Source organism: Lygodium microphyllum, chromosome 26 (genome assembly GCF_053477565.2).
Source record: "Lygodium microphyllum isolate KBCC chromosome 26, Lygodium_microphyllum_v1.1.10, whole genome shotgun sequence".
Classification (NCBI taxonomy): domain Eukaryota; kingdom Viridiplantae; phylum Streptophyta; class Polypodiopsida; order Schizaeales; family Lygodiaceae; genus Lygodium; species Lygodium microphyllum.
In genome coordinates this window covers 54,778,985-54,797,983 of record NC_141160.1, presented here as the reverse complement: position 1 = coordinate 54,797,983, position 18,999 = coordinate 54,778,985, and the positions used below count along the sequence as shown (strand labels likewise).

The 18,999-nt window shown below is 40.5% G+C and overlaps 1 protein-coding gene across 3 annotated transcripts in view; it reads left to right on the top strand.

The window, feature by feature from the left end:
• Positions 1-14,880: 14,880 nt before the first annotated feature.
• Positions 14,881-18,999, top strand: part of MIS12 (minichromosome instability 12 (mis12)-like protein) — a 38,211-nt gene continuing 34,092 nt past the window's right edge. Inside the window, exons 1-6 of one of the 3 annotated variants that reach the window (XM_087668059.1) lie at positions 14,881-15,044; positions 15,172-15,212; positions 15,336-15,393; positions 15,743-15,862; positions 16,041-16,121; positions 16,243-16,381. In XM_087668059.1, the coding sequence (XP_087524185.1) occupies positions 14,967-15,044; positions 15,172-15,212; positions 15,336-15,393; positions 15,743-15,862; positions 16,041-16,121; positions 16,243-16,381 (517 nt within the window). In that variant the 5' untranslated portion in view covers positions 14,881-14,966. Of the gene's footprint in view, positions 15,045-15,171; positions 15,217-15,335; positions 15,394-15,742; positions 15,863-16,022; positions 16,122-16,242; positions 16,382-18,999 lie in introns of all 3 variants that reach the window. The other 2 variants (XM_087668058.1, XM_087668060.1) reach the window with 2 other exon arrangements.

Below are 18,999 nucleotides of genomic sequence, written 5' to 3'. Positions count from 1 at the left end.
CTACAATCTTGGAGCCTGAGATGGAGGCAATGATCGATGCATTGATTCCCATGGATGTCGAGACATCTGATCCGCTTAGAGAGGAAGCATCCATACCATTATATGATGGGTGCCGAGTATCTTGGTTGAAGACGTTGCTTGCATTCTTAAGTGTGCAAGCAAAATACGGGTGGAGCGATACGAGTGTGACCGAGTTATTCAGGTACCTTGCACATAGGCTTCATTGATTTTTTTTGACACTATTACTACAAACATTTGTGCTTTTTCAAGGTGTTTTATGATTTTTTTTCAGGTTATTGAAATATCATATACTACCACCTGCAAATACCATGCTTGAGTCTCGTGATGATGTACGACATATTTTATGGAAGCTTGGCATGGACTACAATAGCATACATGCATGTATCAACGACTGCATACTGTTTCGAGATGAATACAAGACTATGGAGACATGTCCAAAGTGTGGTGCTCACAGGTATCGACAGGACTTACAAGGGCAAACCATCCCTCAAAAAGTTCTCAGACACTTTTCGCTCATCCCCCGCATAAACCATATGTTTCGCACGTCCAGCATGGCAAGCTTGACAACGTGGCATGTGCAGAATAGGTCCACGGATGGAGTTCAACGAATATCAGGGGATTCACATGCATGGAGCCACATTGACTCTACCTTCCCAGGCTTTGCGCAAGAGCCAAGGAATTTGTGCGACACCTTTGTGTTGCCGGCCCATTGTAAACAAGTGCATAGAGTCATTTGCTTGCTAATTGTAATACGACACGGTTTATGTCACAATGGTTTGAACTCGCTTTGTACATGTTTGTGAACAGGTAATCTTCTATCCAAACCCCCGACAACCTCGATGGTGGTATGTTATACCTTCAACTTCTCGAAGTGCGAGAGTATATGATCAAAGCAATGTTCCGGGCATAGATGAAGATAATATGCAAATAGAGGGGTCGATATTACAAGGGATGGAGGCCGCCGCAAGCTTGGAGCCCGCATCGGCTAACAATGATGGAAATACAAGAGTCCAAAAAATTTTTGAGAACGAGGCAGACTCATTCTTTTATGGTGACATGTCTATCGACCTTCTAGTGTATGCAGAGTTGTGTCAGGAGATTAACATGGGACCATAGGATACTTCATTCTTGGAGAATCCACTTACTCAATTCGTTGTTTAGATCTCTTATAAAGGTACATAAGATATGCATTTTAAGAGAGATTTTTTAAAAATGATTTATATTACTGTGCTTTGTATAGTTTAAATTGATTATTCTAACACCATTTTTTATTTGTGCAGGTAACATTTTCAGGATGAGTCGAGGGATGAGCGATGAGGAGTTTCAGGACATGATGGCACGCATGTCTCCAGACCAGCTCGCGAGATTCAGAGAGATGGCAGACTAGGAGCTGTCTCGTTCTTCGTCAAGGCGCTCTGCTAGATCTGCTTCAGCGCGATCAAATGCTTCAACTTCGAGCAGACGATCTCGACGCTCACGACTTGGGCCAGAGGGAGGGACTGCATCGGGATCAGGGGGATGCTGCTGTGGAGACATGGATGTGGTGTCTCCGTCTCGTCGTTCAGCTGGAGTTGCGTCACCTCCAGGATTTGTCACACCTGTGGGGACGTCTACTCTAGTTACTCCAGCTTTTGCGCAGCCGTCAGCAGGTGGCACCCCTTTTGGTGGCACTCCGAGAGAGGTTACCCCCGTCGATACACCGGATGTAGAGGGGTCTCCTGGATATGCCCAGGAGCGTGAACGGAGATGGGAGAGGACCCATCTTAGGCAGACTCCTAGGGGTTATGGATATCTGGTTGATAGTAGGTCAGGAGCCATCATCATGAATGATGAGGGGAGGAGGGTGATGGCTCACATGAGAGAGTTGTGCCAACAAGTTTTTCGGCACAACGTCCTGGATCATTGGAAGAACATACCGGAGGGGAGCAAGGACTACATAGTAACATCCTTGTACGAGGAGTTTCCAGTGCCAGCTGCAGTAGATAGATTCTCTACGGGCTGGATGATGGATTGCATGCGTGCATACATGTCACATTGACGATCTAACGCACGCAAGGCAATCAAGAGTGGGGCTGCAAACCCCGAGTGGTTAGATGCAGACGATTGGCGCCGACTGAGGGAGGAGGCTACAGATTCTCCAGGACATTGGAGTCAGCAGCGCGAGGCGGCGAGGGCACAACTCGAGGCCAGAGTGGTCCATCATCTTGGGAGTAACGGCCACAGGATATATTTGGAGGACTTTGTAAGTTTCTCTTTTGTTTTGCTTGTTTGTTTTTTTGAAATATTCTTTGTACTGACAATCATGTTTCTAACAGTTAGCATTTTGTTTTCTTTGCAGCATTCCATTACAAATCGCGATCTGCAAGGCCTTGAGACTTGATATACAGAGAGGCATGGTCTCAATGCATTGATCGACCGATTGTATAGACGCAGTGGCCCTGTAAGTCACTCATCTTTCTTGTCCGTAGTTACCATGAGATATTTGAATGCATTATTGTATGGTGGATTGATGTGTTGTTTCTTTTTCTGCAGAATCCGTTCAATGCTCCTTTGCGGCGGGACGAGCTTTCAGGGGACGAGGATTTGTAACTTGCCCTTGGATCCTTGGAGCTCACACACCTTTATTTTTTAGTCGCCTGATCTATGTAGACATTTTCTATGTATTAGTGATATCCAGTCATGATTGTATCGATCGCTTTTTATGCGATCATGTATTTATTTCATGTATCAGTTTTATGATTTCAGTATACATTCTTTTTGTTTGCAAGCGCTTTGTATACAGTAGTGCAGAAACTATTTTGTATGGCTCTCATACAGCACACAGTGCTATATGTGGCAGAGCAGCTTGCTGCCCTACCATAATTTTTTTTTTCTTTGTTACCGTCGCTATTTGCATCGCAAATTTACTGCTCGCGTCGCTATTGGCATCGCTATGTGCGTCACAAATTTACTGATTCGTCGCTATTGGCGTCCCTATATGCGTCGCAAATGCATATAGCGACGCCAATAGCGACGTTTCTATGACGTTGTCAATAACGACACTTTTTGCGACGATGGGGGCAAATTTTGTTGTTTGTATTTTCGTCGCTTTAAACGTCGATATAAGGTCTATATCTTGTAGTGATATACCAGTATCTACAACTACATATGCATTTTGCACTACAAGATCTTCAAGAATCTTCTACATTCCTCCCTTCTTGAAGTTTGTAGAAAGAGGCATATCAATTTCATTTTCATGAATCTTCCTATCCTTGCAAAAAATCAAACTCTTTCTTAAAGCATCTCTATATGACTCTCATCTCTACAGTCACACTCTTCTGTACTCTCACACCATATGCAATGGCAAACAAAATCTTCCCTAGGTAGGGTCTTTGAAGTAGAAACTTTCGCTAACTATTCAAGCTTAGCATGGTTGATATCTAAATCTTGCATATTTTTTATAAGTTCATCCATAGCACTATCTTTTGAAGAATCTGCAAAAGGCATTGGAGGTGACTACTTAATCAATTGCTTCAACACCCATGTTGACTAACCGATGGGCGAAGGCCTAGGCATGTCCAACAACTCTCTTCTTATCTATCTCTTCTCTAGTTTTAATACATCATCTTACATGTCTTTCCATTAAGTCTATGTACCTTGCTTTGTCGTATCATCCTCTAGCAACTTCTCTAGCTCTAGCAGCAACGAAGGTTCTAAAGCTTGCAAAAAAAAAAAAAAGAACTTTTTCTCTAAGCAATGATAATTATTCTACATTGTCCAATTGATCAAACTTCATTTCAAAATCTATTTGTAGCTCTTGAGTAGAGAGGCCCTTTATAGGTTAATGAACCCACTCTAGAAAAGTTTTCTTGGTTAGTATATTCACATCCTCTATGAAATACTCATGTTTTAGGGCTCTCTTGAAACTAGCCCATGTATTTTCATAATCTATATAGATGGACTCTATGAGGCTTCAAATTTTATAAGAACCACTGATGGTAAATTTTATTGACATATCATCTAATCGTACACTAGCTAGCTCTAGATTCTCTGCATAGAAGCAAAGAAACCTGAAAATATTCCTACAATCAAACTTTTTCATCTCTGCAATCACTTCTTGCAGAGCCTTAATAATAGCCTCTTCGTGTTTAATCAATTCACAAGTCCTCATGAAATCTCTGATATCTATTGTCTTGACAACAACGTCATCTTCAACTAGTTCTCCCATTTTATAGACTCTAAGGTAGACCTTTCATGTTGAGTCCACCAAATATCGAGGGTTGGAAAGGTCTAGGCCTAAATCCATTGGAGATCAATGAAAAGAGAATACAAATGGAAGAAAGAGATAATAGATTAAGAACTCTTGGATATACTATAGATCACAACAAACAAATAAATCCAAGAAGCAATTGTATTCCTCTTGGAAACTCTATACTCATGTAATAATCCCTTTAAGTTGAATAGATTGCACCTAAGATGATAGCTGAGATAAACTCTGTCTGAGACAATAGTTCAGCACCACTCTTCCAACCTTAAAGAATTTTACAACAACAAGTACAAAGGGAAACTTTTAGTCCTCACCTACAACATTAGGTAAATAATTCTTTATATATGTCCCAAAGATAACATATTGCAGGTAGGCCTTTCTGAGCTAAAGGCACCCGTTAAAGAGGTAGAATCACTTGTCTTTTACTTTATCCCTATTAACTACAACAGTATATCACTTGTTTACTTGCCCAGGCTTGCAACAATGGCTTAGATCTCTATTTATAACCATTTATGGTAGTTCAATCTTGCTTTTCATTGTTGTTGTTTGCTTTTCATGTATTTGTTTTTGTGATTGGTTGGAACTTGTTTTGACCATAACTTTCACATATGAACTCAAAATAGGGTCATCCATGTACTCAAATCAAAGTGAACAAACTTGGTGATAAGCCCATTTAGCTAGAATTGCAAAAATCCCTTCAAATAGCCAAAAATGTCAACATGTCAGTTTTTGATATTTTTTGACTTGGAAGATACCACTCAAATTAAGTCCTAACACACTAGCAATGGTCTTTGGCAATTTAATTTTATTCAATTACATATTTGGCATATGAACTAGGATTTTACATTATGTTATACACCAACTTACTCTTGATAGGTCACATAAATCACCAAGTAACTTGTCCCATAGGCACACACTAAAATCTTATAACATTGAAGAACTTGTTTATTTTCACACATTAGATGCGCAATGTCTTAATATTGTCCAAGAAAAATATATCCCCTTCTTTGTTTAACTTGTTAGAGGTGTACAAATATGGGATAAATATATGAGGTACCATCCATGCCACTTGATTTATACCATATGAACCTCTCCTCATGTACATATATTGGAACTTTAACTTTTTGCGCCTTTGAAATCTTTCTTGGATCTACTGACATTCCTTCTTCAAACAATATTTGCCCCAACAAAAATCTTGCTTTGGTAGCAAATACTGGCTTGAAAGGATTCAAGGGCATACCGAGCATCTCACATCTCTTGAAACACAGCCTTAAATATTGCAAACGATCATCTATTTTTCTAAAGACACAAAACTCATGTAGGAAGATCCACATAAAGCTTGTCAAGTACAAATCAAATGTCTTGTGTGCTGCTCTCGATGCTATGTTCTTTAGCCTAAAATTCATAACTAGATTTTTGAATGCTCCCCAATCTATTATGACTATTGTATTGTCAAGGTGGTCTTCTAAGGCCATCCTTATCTAATTATGGCTTGAAAATCGATGTAGAAAGTTAGTACATTCGATGTCTAACCACATCTTCCAACAACAAATATGTAAATGGGATAGGAAAGGGATCCATAATGGTTGTCGCATTTAGCTTCCTATAATCCACACCCAAATTTTCCAACTTTCTATAATCCACAGGCACCCAACTTTTTCCATTCTTTTTGGAAACCACAAAAATTGGTCAAAGCCATGTCATATCATTCACAAGTTTGATGAATTTGACTCTTGACAACTTATCAATTTCTTTCTTAACTTGCTTGGCATAGTTATGATTCATTCGGTACCTCCTTTGAACAATTGGCTTAGCATCCTTTTTCAAATTTATCCAATGTTGGCACACGATTGGTTCAAATCTATACATATTTGTGTATTCCCAAATTCTTTACATAAATCCACTAACTTTTGCTTGAATATCTCTTTCACATACAAATCTACATTTATAGGCTTTGGATTATCTTTTGCATCCAAATTAACATCTTAAGCTTCATTTCCAAACACCTTGGATGTATGCATCATAGTAGACTCACACCTCTACTCAACTTGAATTATAGCTAGTTGTCTTACTTTCTATTATAATCCTTTAGATTCTACATGATCCTTCATCGCAATCTTGCTTTCATGAGTTCTTAACTACTTTACTTTTCCTACACATCTTGATTTATTGCATTCCTTATATTTTTAGTAGAGATCTAAGTATTTTGCTATTCACGGGTGTTGGGGGGTAAAGGGACCTCCGCCTAGCCGCCTGTGTATTACTACACTAACAGTCACCGCCACTGCACACTACAGATGGCGGGCGCCCATCATCGTCACTTTATTCTTTATTCTTTTAGTGATAGTTTGAATAAAGGAAGGCCCGATCACACATTGTGAATGTTGGAGTTCCCATTTCTTGTCTCTCTCTTTCTTGCTTTTGCTCTACCGCCATAGCTCTCACGTGCAAGCTTCGATACTTCTCACCTTTCAACTAGTATCAGAGCTCGGCTTCTTGACTCTTGAGCTTGGCTCTTGGCATTCTCAGCTTCCCATTGACTCCCCACTCGCATTGGGTCTCCTTCCCGACAGCCATATCCGACTCCTTCGAGCTCTCGTCACTCCTCGACTTCCTGAGCACCTTCCCGGTCCCTTTGGGCACCCTCAAGGCATTCACACAGAGGTATTGCTTCACTCTTCACAGGGTTTGCCTCAGTTTTCAGCCCTCTTGAAACAGGGCAGTCATTACACTCCCAACTCTCATTTCATATGTGGGCTGCTCTCCCTTGCTGGAGCTTGTTTGAGGCCTTCCTTCGCTTTAATCGGACCCCTCCGAAGCTTGGCCACCATTTTTTTGCAGCCCCAAGACCAGCATTTACAGTTGGTGCAATCACGCAGCCCTCCCATATGTGTCTTCAACATTGACAGTCACAACAGCAGCTCTCCCCCTCCATTGGCACTTGGAAACGCTCCATTTCGAGCATATGAACATGCTTTGATGCTTGGTTTTGATGGTTGATGTGTTGGCATAGCATTTGGACTGATTTAACACTGTTTTGGGACTGTCATAACAGTCCACAGGCAGTTTATGACAGTGTTACACTGACATTTGATGCTATAACTTGTTTGGCATTGTCATTTGATGCCCGGTTGGTCCCGTTTGATACCCAGATGTTAGGGGAATGTATGCCTATTGTTTGGCAACCATTTGGAGCTGATTTTGGTGCTAAAATTCTCAGTTTTGAACAGTAAATCACTGCTGTACACAATTGGGCCAAAGTCATTTTACTCATGTATGCTTATGCCTATGCTTTTCGAGCTATGCTTCGGGCATATATGGTGATGTATTGACACTTGGAGCTCGACATAGAGCTTGGTTTTGATTCGGGATCATTGGTTGAGCTTGAGCTCGCTTTGCAAAGCATTTGGATGCTCTATCTTGGATGTACTTATGGCAAGTATGTTGCTTATGTTTGAGCGGTCTTGACATGCTTAGCCTATGCCATTACTACATGCTAGTTACATTGTTTGGAGCCTATTGCTACTGGAGCTCGGTCTTGGCTTAACCTTGGATTCTCGGAGCTTACTTGAGCTATTTATTGGCTTGCCAGAGTTGTATCTTGGGATGTACTTGATGTCTTACATGCTTATGGATGCTATATACGGATGCTCTACCGCCTACATGTCCGGGATGTACCATTGATGCTTGATCTTTGACACTTGTCACTAGTGCTTGTACATGCTTTGTTCAAGCTTTGTTGCTTGATATTTACAGCTTTTGTACCAGTGGGAGTGTCTTTGGATGCTTGACAGCCATTGAGCAAGCAATCTATGCTCTTTGAGCTTTTGAGACTATTTGGGATCTTTTACCCTTCAGGATGATGCATGGTTCATATGTCTTGGTTCCTCTGATGCTAATGAGTTGACTCTTTGCTTTGGGTCCCTCTCTTTGTGAATTGACACCTACTTGTGTCAAGTCTTGGTAGTGGCACGAACACTTTGCCTCGTTGACTAGGGGATGTGCCTACTCACTGACAGATGTTTGTATGACATGTTTGGGTGTTGGATTCATGCATATCGACTGTCATATGCCTCTGTTATGCCCGCATGACGTCAGCTTTGGTCTTAGCAGTATCTGATTGAATTGGGATTTGATTTTGGCACTGTTAGCTCTCATTTACTGAAATCTGTAATTTATTACAGCAAGCATATATGTATGGACTGATATGGATTTTTCATGCTGAAATATTCTAAAATGATGTACTTTCACTAGTACTTGGTGGGCAGCAGCTTTGATTACACTTTTCTCTCGATTTTGGTGATATTTTGGTCATTTTCTGCAGTAAACAGCAAGTAGTTTTGAACTGTCTACAGTCTTTCAACCTGCATTATGGCGAGTTCGTCCACTGAACATGCTATTTTCAACATCACTAAGCTTGATGGTACGAATTACTCTTATTGGAAGAGCTAGATTTGGCAGGTGTTGGTGCAAAAATCACAGATCAAACCTTTGAGGTTGAGCAGGCATCTGCCTGCAACTATGCCAGATAAGGAATGGCTTGAGCTTGATGAGTTATGCAAGTCCACTATTGTATTATCTCTCACAGAACAGGCTCATTACAATGTCTTTGAGGAAGAACAGAGTGCATGGCAATTGTGGGATAAAATCAAGAATCTCTATGACAAGAAAAGTCCAGCGAGCTAGATGTATTGGCTGAAGCAGCTTATGGATCTACGCATGAAGGAGAATGTGACTATGTCTGCTCACTTGAGCCAGTTCCATGCTATACTCAAGAACTTGACTTCGCAGGACATCACTTTTGCAGAGGATGTCACTGCATTATGTGCTTCTACTGCTACCTTGAAATTATCTGATGTTGAGAGTGCTCTTCTACAGGAAGAGGTTAACCGTAAGAATTTGGATGCCTCTTGTGTGTCGCATGCTATGACAGTTAGAGGCAGGAATGATGGATATGGAAAGCATGGCAGTGGCAGTGGCAGTGGTAGTGGCCATGGACGGGATTCTCAGAAATCTCGGTCTAAGTCTTGTGGGAAGTCCCGTAGCAAATCCCGTGGTAGGAAAACAGATGTTACTTGTCACCATTGTGGGAAAAAGTGCCACATTAGGCCACAATGCCATGAATTGCGCAAAGATAAGGGGAAAGACAAAGTGCAGGATAAGTCTTCTGATCGCAGCATAGTGCGACTTGGGATTTGGTTTCCTTGTCTATGGGCAAGAAGGCTTTGCCATGCAAGTGGGTGTACAAGCTGAAAAGTACCCTTAGACACCCCAAGCCAGCATACAAGGCTAGATTGGTAGCAAAGGGTTTTAAGCAGGAGCATGGTGTGGACTTTGATGAGGTCTTTTCTTCTATGGTTAAGATGATCACCCTGCGCTTAGTCTTGGCTTTGGTTGCTGAGCTTGACTTGGATTTATACCATATGGATGTCAAGACGGCTTTCTTACACAGGGACTTGCATGATGAGATTTATATGGAGCAGCCTAAGGGCTTTGCAGAACCTGGCAGGGAGCACCTAGTGTGCAAATTGAAGAAAAGTCTTTATGGCTTGAAACAGGCACCTAGGGAGTGGTATCATAAGTTTGATACCTTTATGGAGTCACAGGGCATGAGTGCTATGGATCCGTGTCTTTACACGAAGAAAGCCCGTGATGGTTCTTTATTGATTTTGGTCCTCTATGTGGATAATATGCTGAGAGCAGGGAAAGATCATGATGAGCTAGATGCTCTTAAGGCTCAACTCAAGAAGAGCTTTGAGATGAAAGATCTGGGACAGGCCGCTCACATACTTGGTATGCGCATTAGACGCGACCGGCATCAAGGACTCCTCTACTTGTCATAGAGGGAGTACATTCATAAAGTCCTTGAACGCTTCCGCATGTAGGACGTAAAGCCTATTGGCTGTCCATTGCCTTCTTATGTGAAGGTATCACAGGTTGACGACAGATGAGCAAAGGGCCAAGGTGGCCAGGATTCCCTATGCATCCACAGTGGGCAGTCTTATGTATGCCATGATAGCCACTCGTCCAGATATTGCCTTTGCATTTGGTGTTGTGGCACGCTATATGGCTACACCTGGCAAGAAGCATTGGGATGCCGTGAAGGATATCATGAGGTACCTGAAGGGCACAGTAGATATGTGCATGTGCTATGGCAGCCAAGATACAGGAGTCGTGGGGTACACTGACTCTGATTATGCAGGACATGCAGATAGTAGAAAGTCCACTTTCGACTATGTATTCACATATGCTAGAGGTGCTGTTTCTTGGATGTCCAGGGTGCAGAAATGGATGGGCCTTTCTACTACAGAGGCCGAGTATGTTGCAGCCACTGAGGCTTGCAAGGAGGCCATTTGGTTGGGTCGTTTAGTTGCTGACGTTGGTATTGATGCTATCCCTACACTGCATTCGGATTCTATGAGTGCTATTCAGTTAGCCAAGAATCTAGCCAAGAATCCGGTCTTCCATGTGAAGACGAAACACATTGAGGTGAGGTATCACTTCATATGTGGGGTTGTTGAGGACAAGTCTGTTGATCTTATCAAGATCTTGACTGACCAGAATCTTGCAGATCTGCTCACGAAAAGCCTCTCTACAGAGCGCTTTGCCTTCCTTAGGAGGTTGATGGGCATGGGATGAAATAACATCTTTCCTCATCCTATTGTACATATGTACATGTTGTACTGTCTTTTTCTTTTTCTTTTCACTCCTCACTAGGGCAGATTCGCCTTTAAGTGGGAGGTTGTTGGGGGGTAAAGGCATCTCCGCCTAGCCGCCCGTGTATTACTATACTGACAGTCACCGCCACTGCACACTACAGGTGGCGGGCGCCCGTCATTGTCACTTTATTCTTTATTCTTTTAGTGACAGTTTGAATGAAGGAAGGCCCCGTCACACATTGTGACTATTGGAGTTCCCATTTCTTGTCTCTCTCTTTCTTGCTCTCGCTCTCTCGCCATAGCTCTCGCGTGCAAGCTTCGATCCTTCTCACCTTTCAAGGGTATCTCTATATTCTAGATTTTTGGTGTTCAAACCTGCATCATGTGCAGTTTTATATCCTTATATTATACCTTCCAAACCTATTGCAAAAATTGGAACAAGTATAGGATCGGCTCTCAAGAAATCTTCATCTTCATCAGGTTCTACCTCCTTTGTGAATTTGATTGTTTGAGCAATAATAGGTTTGCACTTTTAAACCAAAAGAATCTTATTCCCTATACACAATCTAATTTCCTTTTTCCTAAGGAGGAAAGCAACCACATCACCTCCCCAATCTTGCTTCAACTTTGCCAACTTAAACTAGGGTCTTCCTAACAACATCCCTCCACCTCATCCATCTTTAAGACTACAAAGATCACTTTGAAAATAGCATCTACCACCTTAATTTTTTGACTCCTCAGAATCCCTAAGGGTTGCAATCTCCTTTGGTTTGCCATTTTCACTTGAGAAGGGGTTGGTAACAACTCAGTTGTAGGGTTGGCTAAGTATAACCTTTTGGGGATGATATTAACTCCTAATCCCCATCCAAAATGACATTATTTAAAGCTTTCCTAGCATATTCAAGCTGTATCGTAGGAACCTGGTAATCCACCACCTCATGTTGAGCTACAACCATAGCTTGACAATTTGATGCCCATTGTTGCTCGGTTGCTTCATTAAGTATATTCTGATATTATGCCCCAATCTTGGTCAACAAATTCTCATTGAATCCTAGAACTAAGTCCAAGATCTACTCCAAATTTAACTTAAATGAATATTTGGCTAAAGCTTGGAACGACTCTTGAGATCCGCTACTTTGTTCTATGTCACCCTTTACTTCTTCTGTCATCTCGTCCTACTATTCTTGTGGTCTATTCCAACATTCTCACAAGGGAAATCTCCTTGGTCCCCAAAATCCTCCCTGTTGTCTTTTATCAAGAATTACTTGATTTACTTGTAATGGATGTCTTGACCTCATTCCTGGAGATATCATGGGTGCTAGTTGATTACTCTCAACATTTGGATTACAACAGCATGTTATAGTCTCATGCCCACTCTTTTAACATGCGTGGCAAAACTTCTCCTTCATTTTTGTGATGTCTCCCAAATCTCTTGATTTTTCTTTAATATTATTTTCCAACTTAGTTTTGTATTCGTTTAACATTTTTTGCCTCCTCTTTTTATCCTTGGATGACTATGCATCTGTCCCGCTTTTATTCTTCTTACCCCACTTTTTCTTCTTATTGTACTCATCTTCTAGATCATTTAACTTTCCAATTCAAAGCTGAAGTCCTTATCTTCATCCTCCATTTGTGAATCCGAATCCTCCTTAGTTTTTGAACTTTCTTTAGTTTTCTTCCATGATTGGCTTAATCCAAGCCTTTTTCTACTCTTCCTATAGCTTGCACTAAATCATCAAAATCATCATTTTGGGGATCAATTTCTATATTGGCAACATTACTTCTAATTCTCCTATTTAGCTCTTTATTAAAGTCAAGGGTCATTTCCAAAGAAGGTTGACCTAATGTTAGTAACTTCTTTAGTGTGTTCAAAAAAATTCGAGCATAATCTTGTACTAGCATGCACTTCTACTTGATTCTTTGAAAATTTCCCATAATGTCATCCATTATATTGTCTAGCAAGCACCTTTCCAAACACTTTTGCTTGAGATCATCATAATCATCAAAATTATGTAGTTCATAGTCATTGAACTAATTCATTATCTTCCCATTGAATGTTATTGCAAACTATTGTTTCTTCACATAATAAAAAACAACTCTATACCCACTTGCTATCCATCTCGTCTTGAACTATCAAATATGACAATCACGGTCTTGTTTCTTTCACCTGAAAACATTGCAATTCAAGAGGTGGGGTACTCATAAACAACAAAGGGTTGTAAATAGAAATGATACTACCCTCATTCTCAGCATTCTCTAGTTCTGACTCATTTTAATTAGTGCTTTGATATTCCTCAACATCTTGAATTCTTCAGTACTATCGTGATCTAAAGATGCATCTTCATATTTCCTGTACAACAGCTCTTGTAATTCTCACAATTTCCTTGCTTTGGATCTAGTCAATACTCCTATGGGAAACCAATTTCCTTTGAGCACACATTTGTTCAAGGCAATGCTCCTTCAAAAGTTTGTAGCTCATAATAAACTTGTAGGATCACCATGTGTTTTTGCCTATTTATCACACTAAAAACAAGCTGCACATGAATATCTTGAGTTGATAGGAACAACGTGGTTGGAATCTTGATTCAACTCACAACACAAAATATTACTTTCCCCAACATCTTTCCTCATGATGCCCCATTATAACCTTCCCAATGGTGTCAAGAATATCTGCTTTATCCCTAAATAGCTGTGTAGTTAGCATGCCCTTATATGGTGTCAAGGATATTTGCTTTATCTCTAAATAAATTGTACAGTTAGCATGCCCTTAAATGTTGCATATTACTCAGTTGTGGCTTGAGTCTATGAAGTTCATTAGCATTCCTAATTATTCTATTGTGTATCCATTTTGATTGAAGGAATATACAACCCTTAAAATCCTTTGCAAGTGACTACTTATCATATATAAATGTTTAATGTGGGTGGTTTAATGCCAAGATACAATTCAAGACAAGACAATACTAGAGGTAGGCCAATACAATCTGAAAGGGTGATTCTAGTAAACTCCACAACCCTTCTTAGCACTTAGAAAGTTGTTTGAAGGCCACCTTAAAGCCTTGCTCTTTCTTGCTAAGGTTTTTGCACCACAAACATTAAAGAGAGTTTGTAATTACTTACTTTGTTCCTATTGAAAAATTATTATATTACATTACTCCTAATGTTCCACAATTGCTTGCAAATCATGACTCTATAGGCGCTCCTTGTTTTAAGGCACCCTTGTCTCTGAACATGTCCTCCTCATTTGATTGAGGCATTTGGGTTTTCTTGTTGGAACCAATATTTCATTTTAGCCAACAATATTTCATTTGAGCCAACAATATTTCATTTGATTGAGGCATTTGGGTTTTCTTGTTGGAACCAATATTTCAATGCCAAAACAAGTGGGGAATGACAAAAAGTGGAAAGTCTCTTAAACTTGATAATCCTATCACATCGGAGTCGCATGGGCTACGCAAAACATGCGACACAACTACAGTCTACTATATCTGATACAAAAAAAAAGAGAGACCTATGTGACATGTCATATGAATGATGAATCTATGATGAGGCATCACTATCATCATCATCATCATCATCATCATTAGAACCATCTGCTTGCTAGTAGCTAATTTGCTTTTATGGATAACCTAACAACTCCATAGGTCGTCATGTCCAACCACTGATCAGGCTGATTAGTTTTCCTTTATCATTTAGCTTGAATTTGTTTACTATCTCCTCCATTTCCATCAATTGGCATAGCCTCCTTTGCAACTTGTATCCCTTCGATTAGATTACCTCCCTCCAATGTTCCAAAATTGCAGAATGCTGCAAGCATTTTCTCAAGTTTATCCCTTAGGGCTGTAAATAAATAAGTAAATAAATAATAGTCTCGATTATCCAAAAAAAAAAGTAGGCCAATTATTATTAACAACATCTCGAAAGATTTGCAAAGCTGCGTTCAATTACACGTTTACACGTTTAATCATGAAATCCTCCCACCGAGACTTAAGAAGTTATTGTTTAAAATTCGCGCTCTCCAGTGTGAGCTCTTCTGCCCTGCCATGGATCAGGCCATGGCTTCTGCGAATCAGTCGAATCATTTTGACGCGGAGCTATTTTTCGATCACGTCTACAATGCGGTAACCTCTCCATCCTCTTCCTTCTGAGAGAGAGAGAGAGAGAGAGAGAGAGAGAGAGAGAGAGAGAGAGTCCGCTTTATGGAAAAGAAACAGAAGAATTCTCAGAACCGTTTATTTGTTCTGGCAGGCCTATGACATTTTCGAGGACTCCTTTGACACCCTTGAAGAGTAGGTCCGCAAAAGCTCTCTATCGCGGCATTTGTGTAATGGATGTCTTTACTTGCGTACATGAAGTTCTTGACTGCACATGCAAATCATGAGATGTCTGACAAGGCACTTGTGCAAATGCAGAAATGTGCCGCTCTTACTTGGCAATCCTAGTGAAGATACGATGAAGGCCACTACCAGGGTCAGTATGACCTTCACTTTTGCATGATATGCTCTACCTTTGATGGGGATTGTGTCAGTTTCTACAAGTTCCTTTGCGTTCTTATCAGATGCAACTCTGTGTGGTGCATCATGAGTTGCAGACAGGGGTCTGAAAGAGAAGTGGTATTAAGATCGGATATTTAGCTGGAGCAGTTTCTTTTCCTAACCAAATTGTACATTTTGCTTGCTCATGGCCTTTGTATTTGTGTGTGTGTGTGTTTTGATAATTCAAGTATGTGTTTCCTCGGAGCAAATCAACCAAACACTGTTGAGCATCTTTCTATTCCTTGTGCAGGTCTTTCTTGATACTTATTTGTGCTGTCTTAAAGGGCTTTGATGCAGTGTTCAATACTCTTCAAGAAAAGCTGGAAAAGTACTTGAATCGGTGGGAGGAATATTGCCGAACTAATTGCTTCACATCTCCAGTTGAATCTTCCAGTATTAAAAAGGTGTGCAACTGAATTGCAGGCTTGTTGTCACTCTGCTTTCCCATTTTTAAAGCCACAATTAAACTTTGTGCATGGTTATGCTTTCTTATGCCAACACGTACTGGTACCGTGTTTGGTCAGGCAGTTTGCTGGAATTTACAAGCTTTTCTTTTCTCAATAGAATTTTTCTTTGCTTAAGGCGACACATCATCCAGACACTGTATCAGAAGAGGAGCAACTGGATGCAGAACTTGAATCAGTTCGTAGTGAGCTTCACAGTGTACGTTAATGTTTTGTGTTCAAGGCCGGACATGCACCTTGCAAGTTTCACTATATACATATGACTACACATGATTTCATTGTGCTTTGCTTAAACACTCTGGTTGGTATATGTGTGATAGGCTGGGAAAGAGTCAGCAAGAATACGCAGGGAGCTGCGCAACTTGGAAAGATTTTTAGCTATAAAGAAAAAACATGAAGATGCACTGCAGGATGCTGTAGTACAGCTTAAAGATGAAGAGCATCATGACATGCTAGAAGGTACACATTTTTGACATTTGTTTGATAGTGTCAAGAAGGTTGAGAGAGACATACTAATCTGCCTCCTTAGCAAGAACTGATAATGTCAAGAAATTTGAGATTGACAAACTAATCTGCCTCCTTAGCAAGAACTGATAGCATAATTTAGTACAAATATTTTAATGTTTTACTGTCAAAGCTATATTATACCTGCCAGAGACTCATAACCTTTCGAAAATTTGTACATGTGCACAAACAAGTTTGGGGTTAGAATCTAGATTTAATGCAAGTTTTGAGTTTGAGGGTATTATGCACTTCATTGTAAGCCATAGTTAAGTACATAAGGGTTGTAGACACATGGGGCTTGTGAGGCTTTTGTCTTGGAGTACATAGATCTTTGGATGTTGAGAATGAAGTTGATGATTAGTATAGCAAGCTTGGATCTATAAAAATGCTATAGCTAGTGGAAAACTCATTCTATGCTCATGTGTTTTCCCACATCACTAATGCTTGCACCTTGGAAAAGTTTGAGACTGCAAATGCTTGCATTCCTAGTACAGCTCCAAATCAATGAAAGTAGCTAAAGCATGAAACTAAATTAAATAATACCCACACCCGAAACAAGCCCATGTTAAAAGATAATTGTTGGTGATATTCAATCTTTCTACTAGCATTTTGGTCTTCAATCCATATTTGCGAGCTATCTCAAAGATATGGTTATGGATTCTTTGGCCCTTCTTGTTTCAAAGGAGGATTTTGAGGATCATAAGGAGGTTCTTGAGGGATTATAGTGTCCTTTCTTTCATGTGGTGATTTCTTTTCTTTGTCATCAAGCTATCATCTCCTATTGCTTGCATGCCTATCCCATGGCCTTTGGTTGCTCTTTTTTGGTAGGTTATGATGCCTTTAATATCCTGGCTATTGTCTCCTAGTTGGTTTATAGGCTTGGCTCATCCATTTTTGATGGACATCCCTTAGGTAATCCGTTTGAGGCCTCTGTACTCCCCTTAGTTTATGGTGACCTCTCTTTCGATTAAATTTTCATCTAGGGAGAGCATCTTACTCCTAGGTTGGCATTCTTCATTGGTGGTTTTCATTGGTAGTGGCACTCTTCTTGCCACCCTTGTATCCATTTTGTTACGTCCTTGGATATCCGGATGGGTGCTAGTAGCATTGGTCATAGTAGCCATGTGAATGCACTAAGGGCACTTCCGGGTTGGAACCAAGTCTTATTTATAGGACTCAAGGCCCTATTGTGCACATCCATTGTGTGATTATCTTCTTGGACTCTTGGCCCGTTGGCCGATGTATTTGTGCACTAACATGGTGTGGATTGATGGTATGGGAGGCCTACCCTTGGGATGTGGTCGTGGCTTGGAGTGCTACTAGCTCCCAAGCTCGGGGGTGAGCTCGTTTGGCTCTACGGTTGGGAGATAAGTCTAATGTCTAGTTCGTGTGTAGGTTGGATCCTAGGGGGATGTTTCATTGGTGTGAGAGTGTCAACTTGCAATTGGATGCAAGATGTAATGATGTGCGCAAAACTACTTTTGCTTACGAAACCGTGATGGCTCACTCTTGACAGGATACTATTGGCAGGAGAGACGAGCGGTGGGGGCACATGTTGTGGGTGGTGGATACAGAAGCAAGGTATGCTTTTTGTTTCGTACATGTGCTTGGGTTTTGTATTGAGTCAATACTTGTGCGTAGGATTTTTCTGGAGTTTGGGGAGTTGCCACTTTAGGGCTATGGCAGACCGTCATTTGAAGCTGAAATATTGTAGCCCAGATAAGCATCAAATTGTTAAGTCACAATGATTTTTGTCTATTTAACATTTAATGTTGATGATTTAGCATTTAATAATAAGGTTACCATTAATTTTAATGTTGAGCTAACATTCAATGTTAGCATTGATTTAATATTCAATGCTAGCATTGCTTTTAATTTTAACATCACAATTTAATGTTCTATTAGTATGACAGTTAATGTGGGCATCAAGGAGGGAGAAAGACTATGATTGAACAAAAATTTCCTTTTTTTTTTTGTTAATCATGGAGAGGGAGGCAAACTGCTAGGTTGTGGAGAGAGAAAGGGCAATCATTTTGAAGTGTCGATTGTAGGAGAGAGAATTGACAGTCGTTTTCAGGTAGCGCATTGTCATTAATAATTAGCGGAATGAGAAAGAGGAGGTAGACGGCAGTTTGCTTGATAGGGTTGAAACGTTGCTAGATGGAGCTGGGATGGATTGTCATAGTTAAGTGGTAGGGTTAAACTGAAGTGGACTTGGTAGACGGCCGTCTCTGGCCACTTTGATAGGGGAGGTTGAACACTGACACGTGGGCTAGGGGGATCGATTTCCCTCTTGGCAGTGATACATGGAAGATAGACTAATTTAATGTTATGCGTGGCCATTTGAAATTTGGCCATGTATTAAAATTCTAAAAAAGAAAAAAAAAAGAAGAGAATCATGGTTGCAACATGAAGCCTTAAGCTTTCTCCCAATCTTCTTGCCCAAAGGCACCTCTCTACTTGTTCAGAAAATAAGGAGGAACCATGAGGTGTCGGAAAAGTGAGTAAGATGGAGATGGAGGGTAGAATGGTGGTGGTGGGTGTCTGATAGGAAGAATGAGGGGGAAAAGGTG